The sequence below is a fragment of the Pleurodeles waltl genome, chromosome 7, assembly GCF_031143425.1.
Source record: "Pleurodeles waltl isolate 20211129_DDA chromosome 7, aPleWal1.hap1.20221129, whole genome shotgun sequence".
Lineage (NCBI taxonomy): Eukaryota > Metazoa > Chordata > Amphibia > Caudata > Salamandridae > Pleurodeles > Pleurodeles waltl.
The window spans coordinates 148,436,393-148,463,752 of NC_090446.1; the positions used below are offsets into that span (position 1 = coordinate 148,436,393).

Here is a 27,360-nt window from a genome sequence, read left to right on the forward strand (position 1 = left end):
TTCTTTGCAAATCACAGCCCCTCTGGCACGGCTTGGTTTCTGCTGGTGGTGCCGGTAGTGGGCATCAGAACACATTTCTGGGGACTCAGACATTCATCATCTGACTTTGACCCACAACAAGGCAGAGGAAAAAAAACGGAAACATAAGGTGGAAGAGAAAAATAAGAAATATGTCCAAAGGGAAACAGCAAGGAAGAAGAAGAACCAGGATGAGTGAGCTAGAGTGACAGGAAGTGCAGGGTGGTGCAAGAAAGAGGTAGGAGACTGAATGGAGACTGAGCATCCTCGGTATTTGTAAACCCACCCAAACAATGGACCCTGGAGCTTATTATTACTATTAGTATATTTCAAATTAACAACGAATTAGGTTGTTGTCTCTTTCTCCCCATCCCTCATTATGTGATCTGGGTGAATGAACCCAGACCTGCACCTCTAAGAGTGCATTACAGGGCACTCCATTGCAGGGCGATGTTTCATGTATGGCAGTAAAGCATTTGGTCGCAGCCGCCCCGTCCAGATCCATTTATCATCCCTGACCCCAGAGGATGTGCACAAATTCCCATTCCACCTGAGGTCTGCAGGGCATTTTACGCTGAGGACGCTGATTTGATGCTAATGAGGGCGCCACCGGCCATCATATACTGACTACAAAGCAGTTGCTGGTTGTCACGGAGACCCGGCCATCACCCGGAAAAATTGTAAATGTATTTATAGAGCACTTATGATCCCTGACTTTTAACAAATGTATTCCGTGCGTTTTGCATAAACGGAGGAATTGTGGAATCCTTGGAAAGGCATCAGTACAGTTACTCAGGTAAATACATTTTATTAAAGCACCACAAGACAATTTATTTTGTGAGATGGGCTTTAGTTAACCATTATTGGGCGTTTTAAGTTAAGAAAAATACAAATAAAAAGCTCTTTTTAATAAGAGGAAGAAATTAAAATACGTCCATATATTGTAGTGTGGTTAAGATATGACTTCCAGATTTGAACTCAAATGGGCAGATCTACTGAGCACCTGCATTGCCGTTACGTCACACAATGCAATGCACGGCAGCACAAGGGCTTAAGTGATATTTACAAAGCCACGTAAAGTCATCTTGCGCGGCTCTGAGTGGCTTAGTAAATCCAGAGTGGTGCAAGTCCCAGCATTGTGTTACTCTGCTTTGGGAAGGCGTTCTCTGGGTGGAGTGTGGGCGTTCCTGCATATCCACCCATGGATTTTGGCACATTCCCATATTTATTAAATGTGTTAAACCTGGGAATGAGTCAAAACCCTCGCCATTCCACAGAGTCATAACGAAGAGAAATATGTTTATTTCTCCTCGTAATTTCCTCTTTCTACTGCTGCTGAATTCCACAGCACATATAGAAAGAGAAAAATGCCTTTGAGGACTGTTTTTGTGCAGGAAGTTGTCTCTTGCACCGTGGTGCAAGCAGTGCTTAATTTGTGCTTGTTGTTTCCGGTGCGGAGCACCGGCACTTATTTTTGAGGGACAGCGCTTAGTTTGCTGTCTCAAGCATTTACTGCAAGCAAAAGACATGTGGGAAAGATGGAGGAATAGAAAACAAAAAAGCATCATAAAGGGGAAAAACAGGAAGCTGCGAGAGTGAGCTGAAGGGGCAGGGAGTGGCTGTAAATGGATTGAAGAGGCCCGAGGTGGCTTCAGGATTATTCTGCCTCAGTATTCCGTGCTCACACTTTTAATTCCAGCAGCGGCTTCTTTAAAAGGAGAGCTTTGAGCACCGGCACCTTTTTATTTACAAATTAAGCACTGGATGCAAGGGTGCCTGCGTTGGCTCTAGGCTGCCCACAGTGCAGCAGAGCAGAGAGCAGGAATGTGTCATATCCCAGCAAATACGGTGCATTCCTGCCCTCACTCCGTTTGACGCAGCACAGTAAGTAGTCTTGCTGTGTTGCATTGTGTGAAATGTTAGCAAATCTGGCCCAAATTTTTTCACAAACCAGATGAAGTCAATTTTTCTCCTTCCAGCGTCACTCTCTGAGTCCCACCATCCACTCCCTGTACCCATATTAAGACATTTGCACAAAAGTTGGCTATTTTGCCTTCCATCTTTCTCTTAGACTTTAAAAACTGGAGACAGAAATCACCTACTGATACTTTCTTCCCATCATACTTCATGTGAAATATGGAATTATTTTCACTTCCACAGAAATGAAATGTCTTCACACCTTTAGGCATGAAGCCTTACAACTCCTGTTTCAACAACGTAAAGCAAAGCTGTCAATAGTCAATACCATTAATCAGTGATTTAAATGGAAAAATAGAAGTGCAGGTACTCTGTGTCAGAGTACCTGCTTGGTTCTGAGAAGTGCCGGTACTCCCCAATTAAAAGTATTACGTTTTTCTTGAGATATGCCGGTACTCTCCCTCTCAAAATAAAAAAGTGCCGGTACTCAGTACCGGACAGTACCGGCCCATTTAAAGCACTGCCATTAATATTGGGGTAATTCTAATCCCAGAGATGCTGAACGTCTTGGTCAATATGCACCTGCCAGTAAGGATAGGGCCTCTTGCTTTTAGGGCATCCTTCCCAGACACCTACAGTCCATTTCTGTCCTGTGACTGCACCATTCACAAATCCATGTCATATGCAATGGAGCGAAAGCGTCCTTGCAGAACTACTGTCATTTTCCCTCCTCGATTTCAATTACTGGGTCATTAGAAAATAAGCATTAACAAAGCCAATAGGTCTGCAATATCTTTGCTTTGTAAATGCTTGTGTGTCAGCGTCTTTGCAAAACTTCATTATTGGGGAAGCTACCAGGACCGCGACAATCTGAAACATCAAAAAACAGTGGCTAAAATCAAAAATATTGTTTTATTCTAAAAAATTGAGATATTGCCATAGTTGTCCCTGGCACTGAGCGGGACTCCTTGGTGTGTGCATGCGCTCCTTTTTAAAGAGCAGAAGGCTGTCACTCACAATGAAGTAAGCCAATGACAGAAGCGAGCTGACTCACTGTCCCATGCTGTAGAGGACACATGAACATGTGAATGACACAGTAATGTACCAATGGATGAGGTGGCTGTCTGAGAGCTCCTGCGATTAGCTATATTGTGCATATAGTTTTACTAAAAGTTATATAAAGATCCTGGCACTGTGTCAATGCCTTCCTCCCCTCGATCCATGTGGGTGAACTCAAGAAACATACACACATTACTTGCAGTACATTACTGTGCATTACCAAGAAAGCTCGTTGTTGAGGGGACACAGAGGATCATTACTCTGCTATGAATGCTCTGAATCAGATTCGATACGCAGCAGGAGAAGATTGTGGGGCAGATGCATCAAGACTTAGCACCAGTGCAAAGTTATGCAAAATGGCAAAAACTAGTGCATTGACTTTGATTAAGAATTTCCTTTACAGCATAAATCTTTTTTTTGGGCTGAAAAGTAACATAAAAGTGATGCGAATAGAGTTTTGTGTTGCTTATCCCTACCTTGCAACGAGGGGCGCCTCCCGGGTGATACTTGGGTTTTCTCACAATATGGTTTTTAACCGAAAGCCCTATCTACTAAAATTGATAGCTAGGGATTTGTTCCAAAGATAATGCTTCCTTACGTAGCTGCTATTTAGAAGTGTTTTAATATCTCCTAATTGTTCACACATTGAATGTGTGCTGCACTGTACAGTAACAGCACACATCCAATGTGTGAAACGTTTTCAAATGTGTCTAGGCATAGTATTTTATACTGGAAGAGTACCCTTCTCATGAGAAACCTATGCTAAACATGCGAGGGTGCAAAGGTGTGTGTGAGGTGCCTGGGAGGTTCTTTGTGCCCCAGCACTGCGGAATAGATATCATAGATAGAGATGGCTCTGCGCCGCTCTCTTGACTCGTGCGATGCAACGCAGCAAATTTGGTTCCTGTGCTACATTGCGCCATTATTAGTAAATGTGCACTGTGGTGATGATGAAGCAGCACCCTCGGTGCTACTCATTTTTAAGATGAAATTATCAAGTAGCAGCTCTTGTGAACAGAATTCACACAAGTGTTGAATAGATTGGATGAAAGGCACCAGCTTGTGTGTAAATATCTGACTTTGCCACATAAGGAAACTGAGGCACTGGATATTCAAGTTATTTGTCTAGTATTATAAAATATGGTTTAGTTGAGAGATGTAATAAACTCAGGTCTTCTGTTTCCACTGTTGACATTTTAGTCCCTAGGCCAAAGTTTCTCAAACTTTTCACTCACAAGATCCTATTTTACTTTATCAAGCCAAGTTTAACAGTGCTGTGGTTTTCATCCAACATCAATTTTCAACATCACTGAGTTCGTTATGTCTATTCTTTTCTTGATTTGCACAGTTTGGTCATTTCTAGAAGCAGGTTTGGGAATCCCTACTCTAGATCTGGCCTTGACACATCGTTATTTTGTCTGGGCCTTCTTCACTGAACCGTATGTTGTATTAAAAAAACAGAGGTGGAATTGTGGATTGACCATGGATGGTGGAAAAGAAGCGAGGGTAGTGCCTTACCACTGGCCAGAGGGTGATTGATGAGTGATGGCTGGAGTGACGAAAGGGAGGGGAAAAGCTGTGAGTGATCATACAGAAGAAGAGAAATACCAATGAGTTTTGTGTTTGTATTTTAACCAATCCTGGATTATTTCTGAAAAATGCCAGTTTCTATTAGGTAGCTCAATCTAATTGGGAACACAGTGTGCGCTTCCTCTGGACCAGGAACATTGTTTAATGTATGGAGTGTGATAATTGTTGTAATGAATAAACAAGGTGTTTCTTGGCCTAGGAAGGTTTCAGAGTACCTCAGAGTAGATGGGTCCCCTTTCTATTAGGATATTGAAAAGGACACTCTTCTGACTGGGATGGCCTCGGAATCAAAGAGTGGGAGAGTGGGACTACCTGAGCCATAGTTCATGGGACTTTCACTCATCTCAAAGTCAGAGACCTTGCAGTTAGGAAGATCTCAGAGGCATACCGTGATAATCATGGTCCTTCAGACAAGGAGAGTGTCAGAGTCAGGGCCTCTTGGACTGGCCCATCTTAAATTTTAGAGACCCTCAGATTAGAAAGGCTGCAGAATTAGAGACCCTCAGATCAAAATCTGTAAATTTCCATTGAACGCTAAATAATAAAGATAATGAAAAAATCAAAGACCAATGGACTAGGGTGGTGTCAGTGTCAGAGTTTTTCAGATCAGGAGTGTCAGAACCGCTCAGACCAGGAGGTTGTCAGTGTCAAAGCGCTCAGACCAGAAACGTGTCAGTGTCAGAGCCGTCCAGGCCAGGAGGGTGTCAATTTCAGAGCTCATCAGATCAGAAAGGTTCAGAGCAAATCTGACCAGGAAGGTGTCAGAGCTTCTCTGAACTATGAGGGTGTCAGAGCCTCTCAGACTAGGAGACATTAGATATATGTGCCTTTGACATCGACCCTTTTTACTTGGGGCGTGGGTTTATTTCCTTGAATCACCTAAGCGATGGTCATATGACCGCCCAGTCCTGGCATGATGGAAAGTTTGTCACTGTATATTTTGCCCCTAAGCAGCCCCGACAATGTGTGTGTCGACTGCCTTGGGGCACAATCTCTCAATGACATCTCTCAATTTGGGGGAACTGGCTCTTGCCGTTGTACTGGCGGCAATGGTTTGCCATCCAAGATCCAAACTATAACTAAGCCCATACTTTTCAACTCCATCTTTCCCCTTCTGTATCATTACCACCATGTTTGGAATAATGGATGTGTTGGTTATTATGGAAAACAAATATACTAATGGTAAAATTCTGCAGGCTGCTGGGCGAAAGCAGTGGCTTAACTTTTTCAATTTTAATCATACTTTGGGCTCTGAAGAAAGTTTTTACAGAAGTCAAAAGGAACTTCTACGACTGAGTGCCAGTTCTAGATTCCTTTATTTGGCAAAAAATATGGTTTGTAAGTAGAAGAAGCAATCTTAATCATTGTTAAAGATGCCAACTGGGCACCGATGGGGTTTAATGTTTTGAAAGGAAAGGGGCAGTGGAACATTTGCATACCTTTTCTTGGTTTCACAGGGTTTATGATCGATGCAGTTTTGTATCCTCGTGCCTACAGCTGGCCATACAACCTAGATATTATAGAAAATTTAAAGTTTCCACATTTTCCTCAGTGTTCTATGTTGTACTATGCTGTCCCTACTTAGCAACGTTTCCAGACATTGACTTTGTTGCATGGAAAGCACGTTTCCAGGTTGCATTCAGCCCTCCCTCTTACACAGTCTGAGATGTTGGTCTCTTTGTTTACTTGGGAAAAGACTGAGGGCCCTAGTCTGAGATACTCTGACACTGATGCCCTCCTAGTCTGAGGGGCTGTGACACTAACACTTTATTTATCAGATTCAAGCAGGAGTACACATTTATTGGTTAAATAAATATGGAAATATACTAGTTTCAGCTTCATTTTTCCACAAAGTTCATAATAAATATGGATAAATACAGATAGAATTAGCAAAAAATAAATATGGATAAATGCAGACAGAAATGTAAAACAAAACACCATAAAACGGGGAGCCCTAGTTAATGTTAAGTTAGGTAGGAGACATGATGGCTTGCTCAAATTTTCCAAACCATGTAGAGAGAGAGAAGTAGGTGGGCGGTATGTGATTTTGGCAGTTGGTAAAGGTGAGGATGAAGTTAGGGAACTGAGAGGAAAGGAGATGTTGGAAGGCTGTAGTGAGGTGATTCTGAGGGATGTTGTAGAAACACCAATAGGATTTTCCACTGTCTGTGCACTGTTTTGACATTCAAATCATCGAATTTCTTAGGATGTCTTACTAGGGCTTCCAGTAATGATTTAGGGAGTCCACAGAAGATAAAAGCACCAGTGCCTTTGACAGTTGCAGCTCTGTATCCTAATTGCTTACATGCATGGAAACATTCCTTCAGTGAATTTGAGCACAGGCTAGTTTTACCTTTGCCCTATCAGTGCTCATAGTGATGTAAGAAAAAGTGAGTGAATCAGACCCTTTGGAAATAGAATATCCTGCGTGTGGACCAAGCATCTCAAACCCTAAACATTGAGCGTGCTATTGAACAACGAAGTTAAAAACACAAAAAAGTGAACTGTGGGGGCTGACAGAAATCCTCTGACCCCCAAATGGAAAACCAGGTTTTGGCATTCCGAGTGAAGTCTTTCAGACAAATTCACCTTTTAGTACGTGAAGTTCCGCACACAGTAGCGAGCTCACTGATTGTGGTGACACAGGAAGACCACAACTTTCAACATACTGAAAGCTTGACCCGAAGCTAGGAGATCCAAAGCAGGTGTGCAGTGCTCAGCCCAGTCCGAGATGTGTACTGAAAAAGGAGAAGGTCGAAGATGCAAATTCATCAACATGATGGGAGGCCTGAACACAACGTCATGCACACTTTGGCATCACAGAGATTTGGCAGCTTGCTCAGTGCCATCTTAAGGATGTGGTTGCCCTAGGCAAGGCATATTTTGGGGGCACCTTTAAGTGCCATATTTATATTTTATTACCTATTTCCTGTTAACTCAGGCCCCCGTGAAGCGAAATAATACTAAATTATGTGTTCAACATTAATAGGGTAACAGTTGTCTGTCTTGCCTGGCACCCTAAAGATCGTCTAGATGATATGGGGTGAAGAGACAAAGTCAGAAGTAGAGATAGGCAAAGAGTTGGAGAGGTTTAGTAAGAGAATATAGTACACTGACAATCCAACAGAAAAAAGTTCACTTCCCCAGGAGGCCCCCGGGAAAGTGGTGTCCTGTGCAACTGACAACGCCTTAAAATGTCTCTGCCCTTGCTCCGGGCTTGGGCACTGATCTTGCAGTCCAACACCTCTCTCCCCCCAGAGCAAAAGATGTCAGCCGGGGGCTTCCATTTAATACCAGAGTAATATCAGAACCATTACTTTTTCAGGGGTTGCTGGGTGCAGTCAGCGTGAACACACTCATCAGGCACGCAGACCACTCAAGCAGGCGCGAGGATGCGTCCTATCACATTTTGATATTTACGTTGGAGGACTCAGTAAAAAAAAACATCCTTCCGAGGACTCTGGAAATTGGACAACTGAAGCCTAGCATTCTTTTTCCCAGTTTAACAAACAGAGTGATCCTTATCGCCAGCTGACTTTATTCCAGGAGTCTGTCATCACTAGCTGTCTTCTGTGTTGTTTAAATCTTTGAATGTGACATCTTAGCGCTCCTAAGTGCTCCAAAATTATTAAAATAAATCATAAACCTCGGTTTGATTATACCCTGGAAACCAGGAGATCGCGTGTCCCTTCGATGTAGTATTTTATTAAATCACTTCAGTTCAGGCAGTCGCTGCAAGTTTGGCTCCAGGAAATGCAAGATGTTCCTCCTGCTCTGGTTCAGTGGACTTTCCCACAAGATGTATTTAACGTATCATGCGGTCGAACTGGGTCAGCCATAATGTGGCATATTGAGAGCAGATCTGTCTATATCTGGCCCTTTCTTGCTAAATAGTACTACTTTACAGAAACATTTCAGTATGTGGGAAATTTATATTTTTTTCCATTATGAAATGTTATCCTCTCATATACAAACAATGCTCATCCTCTCCTTACTTCCTTCCACTCTCTCCCTTTCTTCCTTTCGCTGTCTTTTTCTTATCTCACTTTCCCTCTCTTGTTCGATCTTTATATGTCTCCCTCTCTACCTGTAGCGCTCTCTTGTTTTCTCTCATTCTCGCCGCCTCTCTGCCAAACTCCCACCATCCCATCCTCATTCCTACGTTCGTTCTACAGATACAAAAACACTTTTTATTTCCTTTCTAATTAAATAAATGACTGCGGATATAAGAAGGGCTATTGGAATTATGCGGCATGATTGACTAAATTATGTGGCCAAAAAAGGCAAACTATGCAACAAAATGCAGCATATTTTTTTATACTATCACTTCAGTATTTTGTCATTTTTACACATGGTAAGACAATCTGTAGATTTCGCCTCATAAGCACCAACTCAACAACCAAATACAAAAACAAGCAACTGAAAGATGAGCACTTAACGTTTGCAAAGGTCTTCTAACTCGTGCATACACATATCACCACGTTTTTAGTACGTTTTTAGCTGATTGAGCTACAAACCTTTTTTGATAAAATCTGTACACTATACAGCAGATGATGGCTTATGTGAAATGTGGCAAATCCTAAATTATGAGTAATAAGCTATGGCCGTAGAATCACATAATTCCAATACACCTGGATATAGGAATACTACTACACAATATCAAAAACCTCAAGTCTCACTCTTCACACGTGAGATTCAAGTTTTTAGAGGTCTGACTGAAGTTCCAGGCTACTAATACAGAAGTTTTTCCCCTGGACTTGTTAAAATCCCATCTTTCTCTATGTGGATGCTTAATTATCAACATAGGAACCACAAATATAACTTTGGTATCACAAGTAAACAATTAAGTTCCAACCACAATACTTAGAATCTCATAAACATTTAATAAAATACCATTGGCATTTATTAATATAATTCATCATCCAGTGAACTAGCTATATCATCTAAAACTTTTAGTCAAAAAATAACATAAAAAACAACTGCATGAAATCAAAGTACTAAAAGTGGTTATTCTGTTGATGCAGTTTTCGGTGGATTCTTGACTTTTGTCCAATCTTCTTCAGGATCAACAACTGAATTTAAACTAATATTTATGACTTTGTTATTTTAAAGCATACAGCTCAAACTTCACGTGGATAAACCAACTTTAGCATGTCTACTGTTCCTTTCCTGACGCGAGCAAGACCGCCACTATGATAAAGCAGGTCTCTGCAGACAATAAATTGATCCTTAAAGCAGCATTTTCAATTACCTGTCTATTATGCGTGGTTCTCACGGCATAGTATATCTGCTGGTTTATGGACGACAGAGGTTCTGCAGGCTGCCGATACATTGCCTCATGTTTCTCCTTGTAGTCAGGGTCCAACAGGAACGGAAACCGGTGGTTGATAATTAAACATCCCCTTAGTGAAAGAATGAATTTTAACAAGTCCAAGGGAAAGGTTTTTGTATTGGCTTGGCTGAACCATATCCTCTGTGCCTTTGTAAAACGGGTCACTCTCTAAGTTGTTGATGAAGTCTCAGGCCACAGTGAATCTCACACTTGGTAAGGAGAGCTAAAAGTGACTTTTCTCAGATGACTGCTGTGTGCAGAGCAGCACCGGACAGCTAAAGAGGCTGCTGGTAGCCAACTGGTAAGCCCTACTGCAGCTCTCTCCAGTAAGGGGAGGAACTATGTGGCACGAAGCAGACACACTGCCCAACACTTTGGTGAAAATACTGTTTCCACATTTCATCCACCCACGTGCACGTATTGTATATTCAGTGTAATTTTAATTTCGCTGTTTTAGTGAGAGTTGGGTGATACTTTAATTATTTAGATGTATTCTAAGCATTTCTTTAATTTCACTAATGTCTCTTTCTCTGACGATATGAAAGCTAAATGTTATGTAATGTCAATTATAAGTCAATCAGACAACACAAGTGCAGAATGCTTAACTAGACCTGGTGGTAGGAGGTGAGGCCCACCAGTGCACATTTTTAGGGCCCGTCACTTAATTTTCTTCAACAAACTATGATCCAGAGCACAAAAGAGAGACACCGGGACCTAACTGCTCGCCCTATCCACCCAAAGTGTATCGCCTATTGGCCTGACTTCACAGCGGCTCCCACTAAATTCTTCTCTGCAACGGCAAATTATGTTCAGCGACACCTCGCAGAAGGGGTATCGACCTTGTGTAGCCCTTGCCTGCTACTGCCTGCAGCCACTTCTCACTTGAGATTTTCGACTTCCAAAAAAGAGACTACATCTGAACATAGAAGTCTTTACCACAACTTCATCCAGAAGCTCCCCAATTATGCCTCCTCCCCCTTGGACACCGCCAGCTGCCTTACCCCCTCTGAATTTCAACTTCCCAGATATTCTTCTTCAAAAATTCTTCTAAGTCCAAAAGTAAGCAGAGACTGGGCCCAACCCACCTCTTGAGTCCACTCCATTGCGGTCAGTTACAACTTTCGACTTTGCCCTAGTCTTGCACAACTAGATGTCCGCGGTTGGCTCTTTCATCTATTAGACACTAGTTTTTACTACAATCTTTATTATAACTTTGGCTCTACTGATTGGAGTTTTGTAGTTTTGGTGTCAAATAATGTATAACATTTTTGTCTATTTGTCTAAATTTGTGTGGTATTTTTCTTGTGTTGATTTTTCACTTTATTACTGTTTAATTGCTGCATAATTACTTCACACATTGCAACTAAGTTAAGCATTACTGCTTTTGAGCCAAGCTTCCAGAGGTTTATACACAGGTTCATTTAGTGACTTTTAGTATTTTACCCTGACAGAGGTTGTGGTTTCCAGTTGAGAATGGTTCTCACCCTCTAAACCAAAAACAACAGATGTCCCAACATCAACTAAAACTGAAACTGCAAAAGACAGAATTCTTACTGATCTCATCCCCCAGCAGCATTATGCCAGTTCAAACCTGGCTGAAAGCCAACAACTTCCTCAGATGCCAAACATTTATTGTAGACTGCACAAAATCACCGTGTTTCTGCCGGGATAAAAGCCTTTACCTCCAAGCACACATAAACAGCATAGCCAAAGGAGCACAACTTTAAATCTGATTAATTCAAGGAGAAAAATAATCCCTTCCTCCTGAGAACTTCAGATAAATGGTTCAATCTCTTATTCTATCACGATTAGAGTATCAACATGCTCTTCTAACTGGTATACCTAAACTCCATCTTGCTGCCCTAAAAGCTGCTCTTCACTCCGCCACTACACTTGCATTAAACGGAAGAAAATTTGATAACATCACACCAATCCTAATTTCACTGAGATGGCTACCGATTGAAGCAGACTTCCTCTGATTGAAGCAGACTTACCCTAAAACTGGTCTGCATAGTTCACAAAGCCCTTCACAGAAAGACTCTGATCTACCTGGCCGAAAAACTGACCATTTCAGGAGGCCAGTGCCTCCTGCGAAGCAACAATAACTTTGTACTGGAAATACCTCCCTACAAAAGAAAAAGAACCCTCAGACAAGCCTTCTCGTGATGTGTTCAAAGATCTGGGACAACATTCCCCCTTCGATCAGAACAAAACCTTCTCTTAAAATCTTCAAACCGAGGTGAAAAAATACTCATACAACAATTTCTCCTAAATGGCCGAAGCATTTCCCCCAGTAGCTTACTGTCTCGATAAATTCAAACAAAAAAAGAGCAATATGAAGCTTAAAAACTCAATGATTGAGCGAATATAGATAAATTAAATATATTTTCTAGATCTAGATACTAGATGAGGAAACTACACTGATAAGATGACCACCTTGTATGATATTGGCACACACACAAACTGAGGACCCAATGAGGCCAGTGTCCCAGTAGAATAATGATGGCCTCCTAATACTGGAATGGCACAAACATGGACTGAGACGTACGAGTCTCAGGTTCCCACAATACACAACCAGGACGAAACCATCTGAAAGCATTCTTTCACAAGGTGGAATAGATCACACTTCAACACAGCCAACTATCTATACTGTAACGTATAGACTTTTGCAATTCTCTAAAGCTTTGTGGCCTGTGGTCCTCCCACGATACGGAAAACGATGTTACTCTTCGAATAAGACGCAACTCTGGCCGAGCCCCTATTCCCCAGTCATTTGACAATCTTACACTTGCCTCTATATGATTAACAAAGCAAATGTTGTATAATCTCTGTTGTACTTGTAAAGCGCTCTCACACCTCATGCGTGATAATAGTCCGTCCTATATAAAAACCCTCAAATAAATAAATGCATGTTTTTAGCGTCATCAAAGGTCAAAGTTCTTTTTGGTTCTCACTCCGAAGAACCTCGAACACGTGAGAGGTCTGCAATTTTACTGAGATTTGCCTATTGTTGGGTTACTATTGGTTAAAAACATATACAAAAGACACAAGAGGGCTATGACGCTGTTCTAAAATAAACTTCACATTAAAAAGCTCGGGAGTAAATAAAAAGAATGGGGCATGGCACCGTGCGCTCTTCCATCAATTGGACAAAGAGCACGGAAGGAGGGGGCAGGCCTCGCTTCTTGGAGAGCAGGCCCGGCTCATTAGAAGACAAGGCCTCTCTGACGGAAGCCAGCACTGCTTTCTTGTGAGAGCAGCAGATTGACTCTGCTTCCTGGTCTCCATGGTGATAAATAACAGGCACGCGCCATGTCCCCTTCTGTCAAACGAGGCCCTCTGTCAGAGAGAGGCAAATCACAAACACGGAAAACCCCGCAGCAAATGGCCGTATAAATCACTTGATGACGCGAGGCTGCGCCAGGCACAGACACGGATGCATTGTTTTAAGAAACAGCTCACTTATTATGCAAGATCTGGGGCTATTGTTCTCTGCTGCTGCACACTCGACATTAGCCCTGAAGCACAACACAATGAATGGTGTTCCGGTGTGCGTGTGCGCGCGCGCGTACCCATGGTGATAGGCGTTGACGGCGCACTCAGGGCGCATTTATTTGGCTCTGCAGTGTGCTGGCTCCTGTCATGAGATATATGCTTTCAAAGAAAGGGGTGAACCATTGGTTTGAGTGTAAATGAAGGTGGAATATGCAGGGTGCTCGGAGCCAGAATGGAAAGGAAGGACACAGTAGCATGCAAGGGGCCGGAACTAGAGCGAGCCGGGTATATTAACATACAGGGTGCTGGGTTCCAACAGTAGAGCAGGCAGTATATAGCAAAATTCAGGGCGCGATGATCCGGGGGCGAAGCAAGCAGGATGCAGTAACGTGCAGGGGGCAAAGATCCTAGAGTGGTGCAAGCAGGATACAGTAACGCTAGGATCAAGGAGTGAAGCAAGCAGGATGCAGTAACATGCTGGGCAGGGTGTGAGGATCCAGGAGTCGAGAAAGAAGGGTATATCAACATTAAGGGTGCAAGGAACCGCGGGTGGAAGGAGCAGGATGAGAATTTGAGTGGAGGGTGCAGGATACGGTAACCTGCAGGGCACTAAGACCCAGGAATGGCACGGTCAGCATACAGTAACTTCAAGGGTACAAAGACCTGAGGGTGGAGGGAGCAGGATGCAGGAACATGTAGGGTGCAAGCATCTAAGAGTGGAGCAGGCAGGATACAGTAACATGCAGGGCATGAGGAACCAGGAGTGGAGCAGGCAGGATACAGTAGCATGCAGGGCGCTAGGATCCCGGGGTGGAGCAGGCAGGCGACAGTAACATGCAGAGTGAGAGGAATCAGGAGTGGAGCAGGCAGGATACAGTAGCATGCGGGGCGCTAGGATCCCAGAGTGGAGCAGGCAGGATACAGCAGCATGCAGATTGCATGGATCACGGGGTGGATCAGGCAGGATACCGTAACATGCAGAGTGTGAGGAACCAAAAGTGGCCAACAAAAACTGACCGTACACATTAAGAATATGTTCTATCAGTACTGGATTACTCTATTAGAGTTTACATTTGTGCTTCCAAAAATAACTTTTATAACTTCAGAGGGTCCAAAACTAGGCAAGAAAGACTGTAGCTAAAATAAGATTGAAAACCCTCTAATTGAGCCAAATTCAACATTTAAAGTACTGAGCCAATAATCAAAGCCTACATGGAAGAGGCCTTAACTAGCCCTGGCTGCTGTCAGAAAATGCCTATGCAATCTACCATGGTGCAAGAGTACTGGTCAAGCAATGGCGGTGCCCTCACACAAGTCAATGTCAGGCAGAAGAAATATGGAGACATAAGCCATCAGGGTGTAGGATCCCGTCTTGGAACACAGCCCTGGTTCATCACCTAGGGTCATGCTCAGCCCTTAACTACTTCAAGGAAGCGTTCAATATGCCAGCAAAAATAGCATTGACTCCCCTCTACTAAATAGTGGCCAGCCTAAGCAACCCTTCATCGGATTCCACCAGACTCTAATCCTCCCAAGACTAAATAAAAATACACTTTCTGGGTATCCAGGCTAAACTGGTCCCTCTCATGAGATGTAATTGAACATGGTGATACGGCGGTAAGGTGACATGATGGTGCGCGACAAAACTATGTAATAAATAGTTAAAGAAAGTGGAAGGAGTAGAGGCATGCAAGACATAGTAACACAGGCAATGCATGGGACGAGGAACAGAGCTTGCAGGATAAGTGTAATGCGGTGTCCAAAAGCCCCAGAGGGAGTGCAGGAGAATACAGGAAGATGTAATGTGGAAAGACCAGGAGTGAGGCGGGAAGGGACAGTGCCAGGTGGGGTAGAGGGTATCACGGGTGGAGTAGGCAGGGTTACAGCAAGAAATACGGTGAAAGGTAGCAGAAATGGGGCATGCAGATTTAGTGACATCTTTGTGAAATGTATTGGGCGCAGACGAGACACATATGAAGTGAAAGGTATCTGAGGTGACGGCGGACGGTCACAGCGACATGTAGGGTGACAGATATCACATGATGAGTAGGCACAACACCAACAATGCAGAGGCAAACACAGACCTATTACAATGAGCAGCAGGCTAGTGACCAGCTGTAAAACACCAGACAAAATACATTAAATCAGCTAAAGTTAGGAACATAAGGATCAGGAAATGCGCTTGTATACACTAAGAAAGCTTGAAGGCATAGAACACTAACAGGATTAAACAAATGTTGGCTGATAACTAACTAATGTAGTTGTGCAAAGACGACAAAAGAAATCTGAGACAAGAATAATAAAATGCTCATCTATGAAAACAACGCATATGTAAATCGATATATTTCGTAACATTTATTGTAACAACTTAGAAGTAAATATTCATAAAGAGTGTTCCTGTGAGTTCCTAGGCGCCTCCTAATCTTCTATGGCATGTGGGGGTGAGCAGTATAGAGACAAATAGAGACAGATTTGAGGTTCAAGCGATTAACAGGTTAGAGCGAGGTGGTAAGGAGACCTCCGCAGTCGACAGCTAAAACCACCCTTGTCTCTCCCAAACTAGGGCCTGTCTGCCAGTTCCCAAGATACCCAGTGAGCTGCCAAGACTATTCTTATTTAACAGCAGTCAGCTGGGGGAGACCCTTTATCCACAAATTGAGCACAGACTGAGCCAAACTCAGCCATTGTTGTCTTTTCTTTCTCTCCATCCAGATCAATGTCAGTGACCCTGAGCTACAGACCGGCTGCCCAAAACATCAATGAACTCGGTCATCCCATACCTCCTCCTCCACAGTGCACAAGATTTTGGATACACTGGGTTCAACTGCTACTATAAATTAAAATAAGCACAAGAAGATGTTTGCCAGGACCAGGAAACATGAAAGAGAACCACACCCAGCCTGGGCCTGGATTGGGGAAGATGCCTACAGTCCAATGTATGTAGTTGGGGTGATGGGAAGAGCGACAGCAGCAGCTTATTGTGAATGGGTGTAATTAACAACACATTTAACTTCTGTCCATATGTGCTTTTTTCCACTCTTCAAATCTTCAGCCAAACCTTTGGAGTGTGGGGTTCCTCAAGGCTCAGCTTTAAGCCCAACACTTCAATATCTACCTAGCTCCTGTGGCCAACCTGGTAGAAGCATGGGATATAAGAGTTATCTAACGCAGTTGATGCTCTCATTTAATGAAAAGGAGTTAGGGGGAGGTAGGGGCATTGACTGTGTTCAAGGATTGTTTGAGAGATGTTGCGGCCTGGATGAGTGTGAACTGCCTCAGATTAAACTCAGATAAAACTGAGATTGTTTTTTCTTTTTCGGCACAACCATTCAGCTGGATGCCTCTAACTGGTGGCCTTCCAAGTTAGGGGTCCCTCTCTTCCCGGCCTCAGTGGTACGTAACCTGGGGATCAAATTTGATGCCAATTTATCTTTCGAAGCCTAGGTCAGAGCTGTGTCGCCAGCTGTTTTCTGATGATCAAATTGGTTAGGAAGATGATCGATTTGATCCCAGGTGAATGATGCAAATCTGTTATTCATGCCCTGATAACATCTAAATGGCTATTAATCTGTATATGGGCCTTTCATCTTATTTGCTCCATCACCAACAGTTTATTCAGAATGCGGCAGCTCCGCAGGTTTTGAAGCTTCCAACTTGCGCCTCAGCTACAGCCTCTCTGCGTAGACTGCACTGACTACCTATTAGTAGCTGAATTAAATTTAAAGTCCTCTTCTTTGCTTACAGAGCAAACAGAAAGGACAGAAAGGACCTGGATATCTGAGGAAAAGATTATTGCCTTATCGGCAGGAGAGAACACTTCAGTCTAGTGGACAAAACTTGCTTCTTATGCTGAGGGTCAACAGGGCAAGGAGAGGTGGTTGATCATTCTATTTGACCACCAAATTATGGAATTCCTTGCCTGCTTACCTCCGTTAGGCACCCTTTGAATCAGTCTTTTGGAAACGTCTGATGACCTGCCTGTTTGACAATTAGGCGCTGCCTGTCCTTCGCTTCTTACCTGTCAGTGCATCTTGAGGCTGCAAGCACCAGGACGCCTCTTTGGAAGAAGCTGTGCACTTCATAAATGTATTGTATTGTATTCTGGGCCTCTCGGGTGCCTTCGATACAGTCAACCACCTTGCTCTGGTTAACATCTTATAGGAATGGATGGGGATTGATTTGGCACCCCTAAAGTGGTTCCCTTCCTATTTACTAATCACATGTAGTGAAATTAGAGAGCTCTGTCTATCTCAAAAACAACCTTAAGAAGGGTTTCCACTGGCCTCAATTCTATCCCCAACTTTATTTAATTACTTTTTTGAAACACTTGGAGAGATTCTAAGAAACTCTGAAATACTCTATCATCGATATATGAATGATCTGCAGATGTATCTGTAGATTTCATACCCTAACGACATTCTCATACTCTCCATCACCCTGAGCAGAATCCAAAGAAGGATGGCTAAACACCACTTACAACTCAACCAAACGAAAACAGAATGTCTACTATTCGCACAGAAAAAACAGCCTTCCTCTTTGAGCTGTTGGAATCCTTTTCTCACCTAAGCGCAAACCGCCTGTTGTGAAGAATGCCAAGCCCCTGATATTTATCCTTTGCAACCGTCTTCACCTTCAGAACACATGAGCCCTTGCCACCAGCTCAGTAAAGCAGTTTATTCCAGAGCAAAACAAAGCCGATTATCCAGGTTTTCATACTCTCTGGACTGTTATGTTATGTTGTTTGTATAGTGAACCAGCACCTAAGAGTATACCCAGGAGGTGTGTAAGTTTGTGGTCCCCAAGGTGCTTATACGAAGTGCCAGGGCTTCATCATGTTGCTGAGCTCAAGAAGTGAGTAGGAGGCTCTGATGTGTTGGGGAAGCTGTTCCATGTGTTGGGTGCGATGTAGAAGAATTAGCAACTTCAAGATTTGAGGATGTTGTGAATGTGTGCTATGGGAATTAATTCCTTTCTGATCTCTCTAAAGCTGATTTGGGACCCCTGGAAGTAGCACTTCACCCACCGCAGATCACACGAAATTCAACCACACCACTTATATAATCTGTACCCTACAATGGCTCCCATCAAAGATAGAGCACACTTTAAGGTTGCGTGCATTACTGATAGAGCCCATTTCAACTCTACACCCTCCTGTCTGGATGAGAAACTCAAAGTCCGAAGGAGTATCGAAGAATGTTGAATCCCTTCTTCTGGCGCATCCAACATTCAAACAAGAATGCTTTATGAAACAGGCCTTCTCTGGCAGTGAAACCAGCTCCATGTACAACCTCCAGGTTTGCCACCCTTAAAAAAGAAATGAAAATCATGTCTAAAGACTGCAGGGATGATGTGGCTGCTTTCGCATCATCTGCTCGAGGGGCTCAAATTTTGGGGCAAAAATGGCAGCTTTGCCCAGGAAGGGAGACCTTTCTATTTAAAAGGAAAATCAAGTGATGGCACAGCAGCAGCACTGGCAGGATCTACAGCCCAATGCACCAATTGGGGTCCCGCATGCACAACTTACAGGAACTCAACCTTTCACCGGCCGGTCCACTGATCTTACATGTGTCAGCCTGCACACTGACCGCACCATCAGGGCTCAGCTGGCACACTGACCGCACAATCAAGGCTCAGCCTGCACACTGACCGCACAATCAAGGCTCAGCCTGCACACTGACCGCACAATCAAGGCTCAGCCTGCACACTGACCGCACAATCAAGGCTCAGCCTGCACACTGACCGCACCATCAGGGCTCAGCTGGCACACTGACCGCACAATCAAGGCTCAGCATACACACTGACCGCACCATCAAGGCTCAGCCTGCACACTGACCGCACCATCAAGGCTCAGCCTGCACACTGACCGCACCATCAAGGCTCAGCCTGCACACTGACCGCACCATCAAGGCTCAGCCTACACACTGACCGCACAATCAAGGCTCAGCCTGCACACTGACCGCACATCAGGGCACAAAAGGCTCAGCCTGCATACTGACCGCACATCAGGGCTCAGCTGGCACTGACTGCACCATCAGGGCTCAGCTGGCACACTGACCGCACCATCAAGGCTCAGCCTGCACACTGACTGCACCATCGGGGCTCAGCCTGCACACTGACCACACATCAGGGCTCAGCTGGCACACTGACCTTACAACGTGTCAGCCTGCACACTGACCGCACCATCAAGGCTCAGCCTGCACACTGACCACACCATCAAGGATCAGCCTACACACTGACCGCACAATCAAGGCTCAGCCTGCACACTGACCGCACATCAGGGCTCAAAAGGCTCAGCCTGCACACTGACCGCACATCAGGGCTCAGCTGGCACTGACTGCACCATCAGGGCTCAGCTGGCACACTGACCGCACAATCAAGGCTCAGCTGACACATTGATTTTTACAACGTGTCAGCCTGCACACTGAACGCACCATCAAGGCTCAGCCTGCACACTGACCGCACCATCGGGGCTCAGCCTGCACACTGACCACACATCAGGGCTCAGCTGACACACTGACCTTACAACGTGTCAGCCTGCACACTGACCGCACCATCAAGGCTCAGCCTGCACACTGACCGCACCATCAAGGCTCAGCGTGTACACTGACCACACATCAGGGCTCAGCTGGCACACTGACCTTACAACGTGTCAGCCTGCACACTGAACGCACCATCAAGGATCAGCCTGCACACTGACCGCACCATCGGGGCTCAGCCTGCACACTGACCACACATCAGGGCTCAGCCTACACACTGACCGCACCATCAAGGCTCAGCCTGCACACTGACTGCACCATCAAGGCTCAGCCTACACACTGACCGCACCATCAAGGCTCAGCCTGCACACTGACCACACATCAGGGCTCAAAAGGCTCAGCCTGCACACTGACCGCAGATCAGGGCACAGCTGGCAATGACTGCACCATCAAGGCTCAGCTGGCACATTGATCTTACAACGTGTCAGCCTGCACACTGACCGCACCATCGCAGCTCAGACTTCACACTGACCACACATCAGGGCTCAGCTGGCACACTGACCTTACAACGTGTCATGCTGCACACTGACCGCACCATCAAGGCTCAGCCTGCACACTGACCGCACCATCGGGGCTCAGCCTGCACACTGACCACACATCAGGGCTCAGCTGGCACACTGACCTTACAACATGTCAGCCTGCACACTGTCCGCACCATCAGGGCTCAGCTGGCACACTGACCGCACCATCGGAATTCAGCCTGCACACTGTCCGCACATCAGGGCTCAGCTGGCACACTGACCGCACCATCGGGGCTCAGCCTGCACGCTGACCACACATCAAGCCTCAGCTGGCACATTGATCTTACAACGTGTCAGCCTGCACACTGACCGCACCATCGGGGCTCAGCCTGCACACTGACCACACATCAGGGCTCAGCTGGCACACTGATCTTACAACGTGTCAGCCTGCACACTGACTGCACCATCAAGGCTCAGCTGGCACACTGATCTTACAACGTGTCAGACTACACACTGATCGTACCATCAGCGCTCAGCCTGCACACTGACCTTACAACATGTGTCAGCCTACACACTGACCGCACCATCAAGGCTCAGCCTGCACACAGATCTTACAACTGTCAGACTACATACTGTTCGTACCATCAGGGTTCAGCTGGCACACTAATCTTACAACTTGTCAGCCTGCACACTGACCACACCATCAAGGCTCAGCCTGCACACTGACCGCACCATCAAGGCTCAGCCTGCACACTGACCTTACCGCATGTGTCAGCCTACACACTGGTTGTACCATCATGGCTCAGTCTGCACACTGACCTTACAACATGTGTCAGCCTGCACACTGACCTTACAACATGTGTCAGCCTACACACTGATTGTACCATCAAGGCTCAGCCTACACACTGACCGCACCATCATGGCTCAGTCTGCACACTGACCTTACAACATGTGTCAGCCTGCACACTGCTTGTACCATCAAGGCTCAGCCTGCACACTGACATTACAATGTGCTCAGCCTGCATACTGACCACACCATCAATGCTCGGTCTGCACACTGACCTTACAACATGTGTCAGCCTACACACTGATTGTAACATCAAGGCTCAGCCTGCACACTGACCTTACAACATGTGCTCAGCCTGCACTCTGACCTTAGAACATGTGCTCAGCCTGCACACTGATCGCACCATCAATGCTCGGTCTGCACACTAATGTTACAACGTGTCAGCCTGCACACCGACCGCACCATCAAGGCTCAGCCTGCACACTGACCTTACAACATGTGTCAGCCTACACAGTGATTGTATCATCATGGCACAGTCTGCACACTGACCTTACAACATGTGTCAGCCTGCACACTGACCTTACATCATGCGTCAGCCTACACACTGATTGTACCATCAAGGCTCAGCCTTCACACTGACCTTACAACATGTGCTCAGCCTGCACACTGACCGCACCATCAATGCTCGGTCTGCACACTAATCTTACAACGTGTCAGCCTGCACTCTGACCGCACCATCAAGGCTCAGCCTGCACACTGACCTTACAACATGTGTCAGCCTACACACTAATTGCACCATCAAGGCTCAGCCTGCACACTGACCTTACAACATGTGTCAGCCTACACACTGATTGTACCATCATGGCTCAGCCTGCACACTGACCTTACAACAGGTGCTCAGCCTGTACACTGACCGCACCATCAATGCTCCGTCTGCACACTAATCTTACAACGTGTCTGCCTGCACACTAATCGAGCAATTGATGCTCCACCTGCACACTGACCTTACAACATGTGTCAGCCTACACAATGACCATGCATTCAATGCTCAGCCAGACTCTGACTTTCCAATACTGACTGCACCATCAATGCTCAGCCTGCAGAGTGACTTTACAACATGAGCTCGGCATGCGCACTGACCACACAATCTATGCTCGGTCCGCACACTGCCCTTTCAACATATGTAAGGTCAGCCTACACACTGACCATGCAGTCAATGCTCAGCCAGACACTGACCTTACAACAACACTGACTGCACCATCAATGCTCAGCTTGAACACTGACCATACAATGTGTCAGCCTGCACACTGATGGTGCAATCAATGCTCAACCTGCACAGTGACCTTACAAAATGTACTCGGACTGCACACTGACCGCACCATCAATGCTCGGTCTGCACACCAATCTTACAACCTCACAGCCTGCACACTGATCAAGCAATCGATGCTCCCCCTGCACACTGACCTTATAAGATGTCAGCCTACACAATGACCATGCAGTCAATGCTCAGCCAGACACTGACCTTACAACAAAACTGACCGCACCATCAATGCTTAGCCTGCACACTGACCTTACAACAATACTGACTGCACCATCAATGCTCAGCCTGCACACTGACCATGCAACAATACTGACTGAACCATCAATGCTCAGCCTCCACACTGACCTTACAACACATCAGCCTGCTTGCTGACCTTACCATCAATGCTCAATCTGCACAGTGGCATTACAACATGTGCTCGGCCTGCACACTGAACGCACCATCAATGTTCGATCTGCCTGCTGATCTTAAAACGTGTCTGCCTGCACACTGATCGAGCAATCGATGCTCATCCTGCACACTTATCTTACAACCTGTCAACCGACACTCTGACCATGCAGTCAATGCTCAGCCAGACGTTGGCCTTACAACGTGTCAGCCTGCATGCTGACCGTACTATCAATGCTCAACCTGCACACTGACCTTACGTGTCAGTCTGCACACTGACCGTACCATCAATGCTCAGCCTACACACTGACCTTACAATGTGTCAACCTGCACACTAACCGTGCAATCAATGCTCAACCTGCAAACTGACATTACACCTTGTGTCAGCCTGCACACTGACCGTGCAATTAATGCTCAGCCTGCACACTGACCTTACAATGTGTTAGCCTGCACACTGACCATGCAATTAATGCTCAGCCTACACATTGACCTTACAATGTGTCAGCCTGCACACTGATGTGCAATTAATGCTCACTCTACACACTGACCTAACAACGTGTCAGCCTGCACACTGATGTGCAATTAATGCTCAGTTTACACACTGGCCTAACAATGTGTCAGCCTGCAAACTGACCGTGCAATTAATGCTCAGCCTACACACTGACTTTACAACAGTGTCAGCCTGCACACTGACTGTGCAATTAACGCTCAGGCTACACACTGATTTTACAACATGTCAGCCTGCACACTGACAGTGCAATTAATGCAATTAATGCTCAGCCTACACACTGACATTACACCTTATGTCAGCCTGCACACTAACCGTGCAATTAATGCTCAGCCTATACACTGACCTTACAGCTCATGTAATCAATACTCAGTCGGCACACTGACCTTACAACATCACTGCTCGTACCATCAATGCTCAGCCTGCGCACTGACCTTACAACAACACTGTTCGTGCCATCAATGCTCAGCCTGCACACTGACCTTACAACATTTGTCAGCCTGCATGCTGACCATACCATCAATGCCCAGCCTGCACACTGACCTTACAACTTGTGCTCAGCCTGCATACTGACTTTACAACTGGTGTCAGCCTGCACACTGATAGTACAATCAATGACTGGTCTGCACACTAGTCCTGCAGAACATGATCCGCTTGCACAGTGGCCATGCAACCAGTGCTGGGGCTGTATGCTGGTACTGCATCCTGTGTCTGGCCTGCACACTGGATTCTCCAATGTTCGGCATACAGCCCTGCACACAGGTACTGCAATCAGCTCTTGGCCTGTACACAGGTCCTGAAAAGGACCTTTTGTGATATTACCACTGGAATATGTGGTTGGTGTTGCACATGCATCCAGCAATCTGAGCACTTATCTTGCAACCCGATGCAGGGCACTGATCACACACACATATCCTGCAACCTGATGCAGGGGACTGATCCCACACATTTATCCTGCAACCCAATACAGGGCACTGATCCCACACACGTATCCTGCAACCCGCTGCAGGGAACTGATCCCACACACTTATTTATCCTGCAACCTCATGCAGGGCACTGATCCCACACACTTATCCTGCAACCCGCTGCAGGGCACTAATCGCACACACTTATCCTCCAACCCGATGCAGGGCACTGAATCCACACACGTATCCTGCAACCCGATGCAGGACACTGATCCCACACACTTATCCTGCCCGCTGAACCCAAAGCCTGACCCTGTACACTTATCCTGCGCCTACTGGGCACCCTGGTGCGGGCCCATGAACCAGCACACCTAATATCCCGCACAAGGATCCATGGCACACCTACCTGCACACTTAACATGTACACTGATTGGAGGGACTTAACCTGCAATCTGGTACACTGATTGGAGGGACTTAACCTGCACACTTATCATGATCACTGATCCAGAGGCTGTCCCCATGCGTTTATCCTGCTCGTTAATGCCAAGCACTGACCATGCACATCGGTCCAAGGGCCGTGAGAAAGCACGAGTATCCCACGCAGTGATTCATTGCATTAGCTGCACACGTCTTGCACACTGGTTCCAGGGAGTGAAGCTGCATCGTTATTCTGCCCTCTCATCCCGGAAACTAACCATACACGTCAATACTGAACGTTGGTGCAGTGCCCTAGCTCAGCATATTTATCCTGCACCGTGATCTATGCATTATCTGCACACTTATCTTACACAATTATTCCAGGGAGTCAACTTGCACATTGATGCAGGGCCCTGGACCAGCATACTTATCCTTCGCCGTGACCCATGCATTATCTGCACACTTATCTTGCACACTGATTCCAGGGAGTGAACCTGCACCCTTACTTTGACCACTGAGAACATAGACGGATCATACATGCTATCCAGCACTTGATGCCAGGCACTGACCCTATACATGGGTGCAGGGCATCGGACAAGCACGCTTATCCTGCACAATGTCCATGGCAGGTACATTTTGCACACTGATTCCATGGACTGGATATGCACACTTATTCTGCCCACTGATAACAGCGACTGATCATATACGCTATCATGCACACTGATGCCGGGCACTGACCCTATACATGAGTGCAGGGCACTGAACCAGCACGCTTGTTCTGCACGGCGATCCATGTCACGCTTATGTTGCACACTGATTCCAGGATCTGGACATGCACACTTATTCTGCCCACTGATAACAGAGACTGGTCATATACGCTATCCTGCACACTGATGCCAGGCACTGATCCTATACATTAGTGCAGGACACTGAACAAGCACGTCTGTCCTGCACAGTGATCCGAGGCACGCCTACCTTGCACACTGAACCGTGCACTAAACTTGTGCACATACCCTGCAGAGTTATCCGGGGCCTGGCCCGCGCGGTCCCACCGCTAACCCCAAGCCCTGTGCCGCGTGCGCACACGTTTTACCTGGGCTGTCCCCGAACTCGGGGGCGATGTCCGGTAGGAGGACGCTGGGGTCGCTCTGGGATCTGGTCCTCGGTATGAAATATCCCGAGACCCCCTCCTCTGCTGCGGCCATGGAGATCCCCAGGATGGGCGCTGGGGAGAAGGGGAGGGGCAGCAGGCGGGGGGCCCAGGTGCGGGCAGAGAGGGTGTAAGCCGCCCAGGTCACCGTTCTGTGGGGGTCCGTGATGGAGGCGGGGTGGGGCTTCTGGAAGGGGACTCTTTAAGTGAGGGGGCGCGTGCTGAGGTCGCAGGTGCAGGTCACAGCTGGCGCGTGCGACGGGCAGTGGGGTCTGCGGTCCGCGCTGACGGGCGTGTAATGTTCTATTAGGTAGAGGTGAGGAGAGTGTAAATACATGAGGTGGGTGCCAGAGGGCCGGCCCTTGGGTGAGGGGGAGTGTGTGTGGGGGAGGGGGGTTGCAGAGTAAGGGTGCCAGTGCTGAGGGCTAGCGCTCGGTTAGTTCTCTCCTCGATAGAAGTGGTGCAGAGGGCCTGGCAGTACTGGGGGCGCAGTGTGGGTCCTATATAGGTGGTCAAAGCCGAGGGGGGCAGTGGTAGGAGAGAGTTGGGAGCGTGGTGCTGAGGGGGCTGTGCTACAAGGCCGGAAATAGAGGTCTCTGGTGAGGGCGGTTGGGGTTAACAGTGCTCGAGGCCGAAATTTGAGTCAGGGCTTCTAGCTCCGACCTGGGGGGGTCGGTGTTGGAGGATTCAGTGTTGAGAAGGACTGGTGTTGATGGTCAGTGATGGTAAGGGAGATCAGTGATTGCAGTAGTCAGTGCTAAGGGTAGTCAGAGCCGTGGGCTGGGATACCCACCCTGAGATGTCACTGATGGGGGGTTGCTGATGGCAGTATATAACACAGTGCTGGGCAGCAATGGACAGTGTCGGAGGGGGTGGGGCAGTGCCTTGGAAATCAGCGTGGCTGGGCTCTGCACCATCTTCTGCTGAGGCGCCTTCCTGCCCCTCCTCCTCCCTGGGATGGACAGAGCCGGTCCTGTCCCCGGGGCTGCGGGGGTCCCACACTCCTCCGGGGGAGGCTCGGCTCTCTGTGCCGCGGAGCTCCAAGCATCTGATGGAAGCATTGGGATTCTACCAGCATCCCCTGCGCGAGGCGGGGGACGGGGACGGCGTGACGTCAGAGACCCCCCTCCAGAGGACCACATACATTACTTACTGGGAGGAGGGGGCGTCACGTCAGAGCTCGCCCCTTGGAGGTCCACGGACATAAACCCCTCCGGTGCCGGTGCGGGAAGGAAGGTCTGGGAGGGGGAAACGAGTGACTAGTAATCCTGCACCATCGTCTCTCGTCACCCCAAACACTGCCACCTCACCCCTTTCAGTCCCTGCTTCGTGGTACCCTCTGATTTTCGGGGTTTCATAATCTCCCAGTTTTAACCAAACACCTCCAACATAGCAGCCCCCAACTCCATGGTTTACTCACTCATACCAGCCCCCACCCCCCATAGTTGAGTCCTACCCATACTTTCCACCCACACCT

General features: G+C 46.6%; 1 protein-coding gene across 2 annotated transcripts in view; it reads right to left on the reverse strand.

Moving 5' to 3' along the window:
- The window catches only part of PHACTR3 (phosphatase and actin regulator 3), a 628,269-nt gene extending 601,294 nt beyond the window's left edge, over nt 1-26,975 (reverse strand). The window contains exon 1 of one of the 2 annotated variants that reach the window (XM_069243416.1): nt 25,827-26,975. In XM_069243416.1, the coding sequence (XP_069099517.1) occupies nt 25,827-25,938 (112 nt within the window). In that variant the 5' untranslated portion in view covers nt 25,939-26,975. The remainder of the gene's footprint in view (nt 1-25,826) is intronic. The other variant, XM_069243418.1, reaches the window with a different exon arrangement.
- Nucleotides 26,976-27,360: the final 385 nt, after the last annotated feature.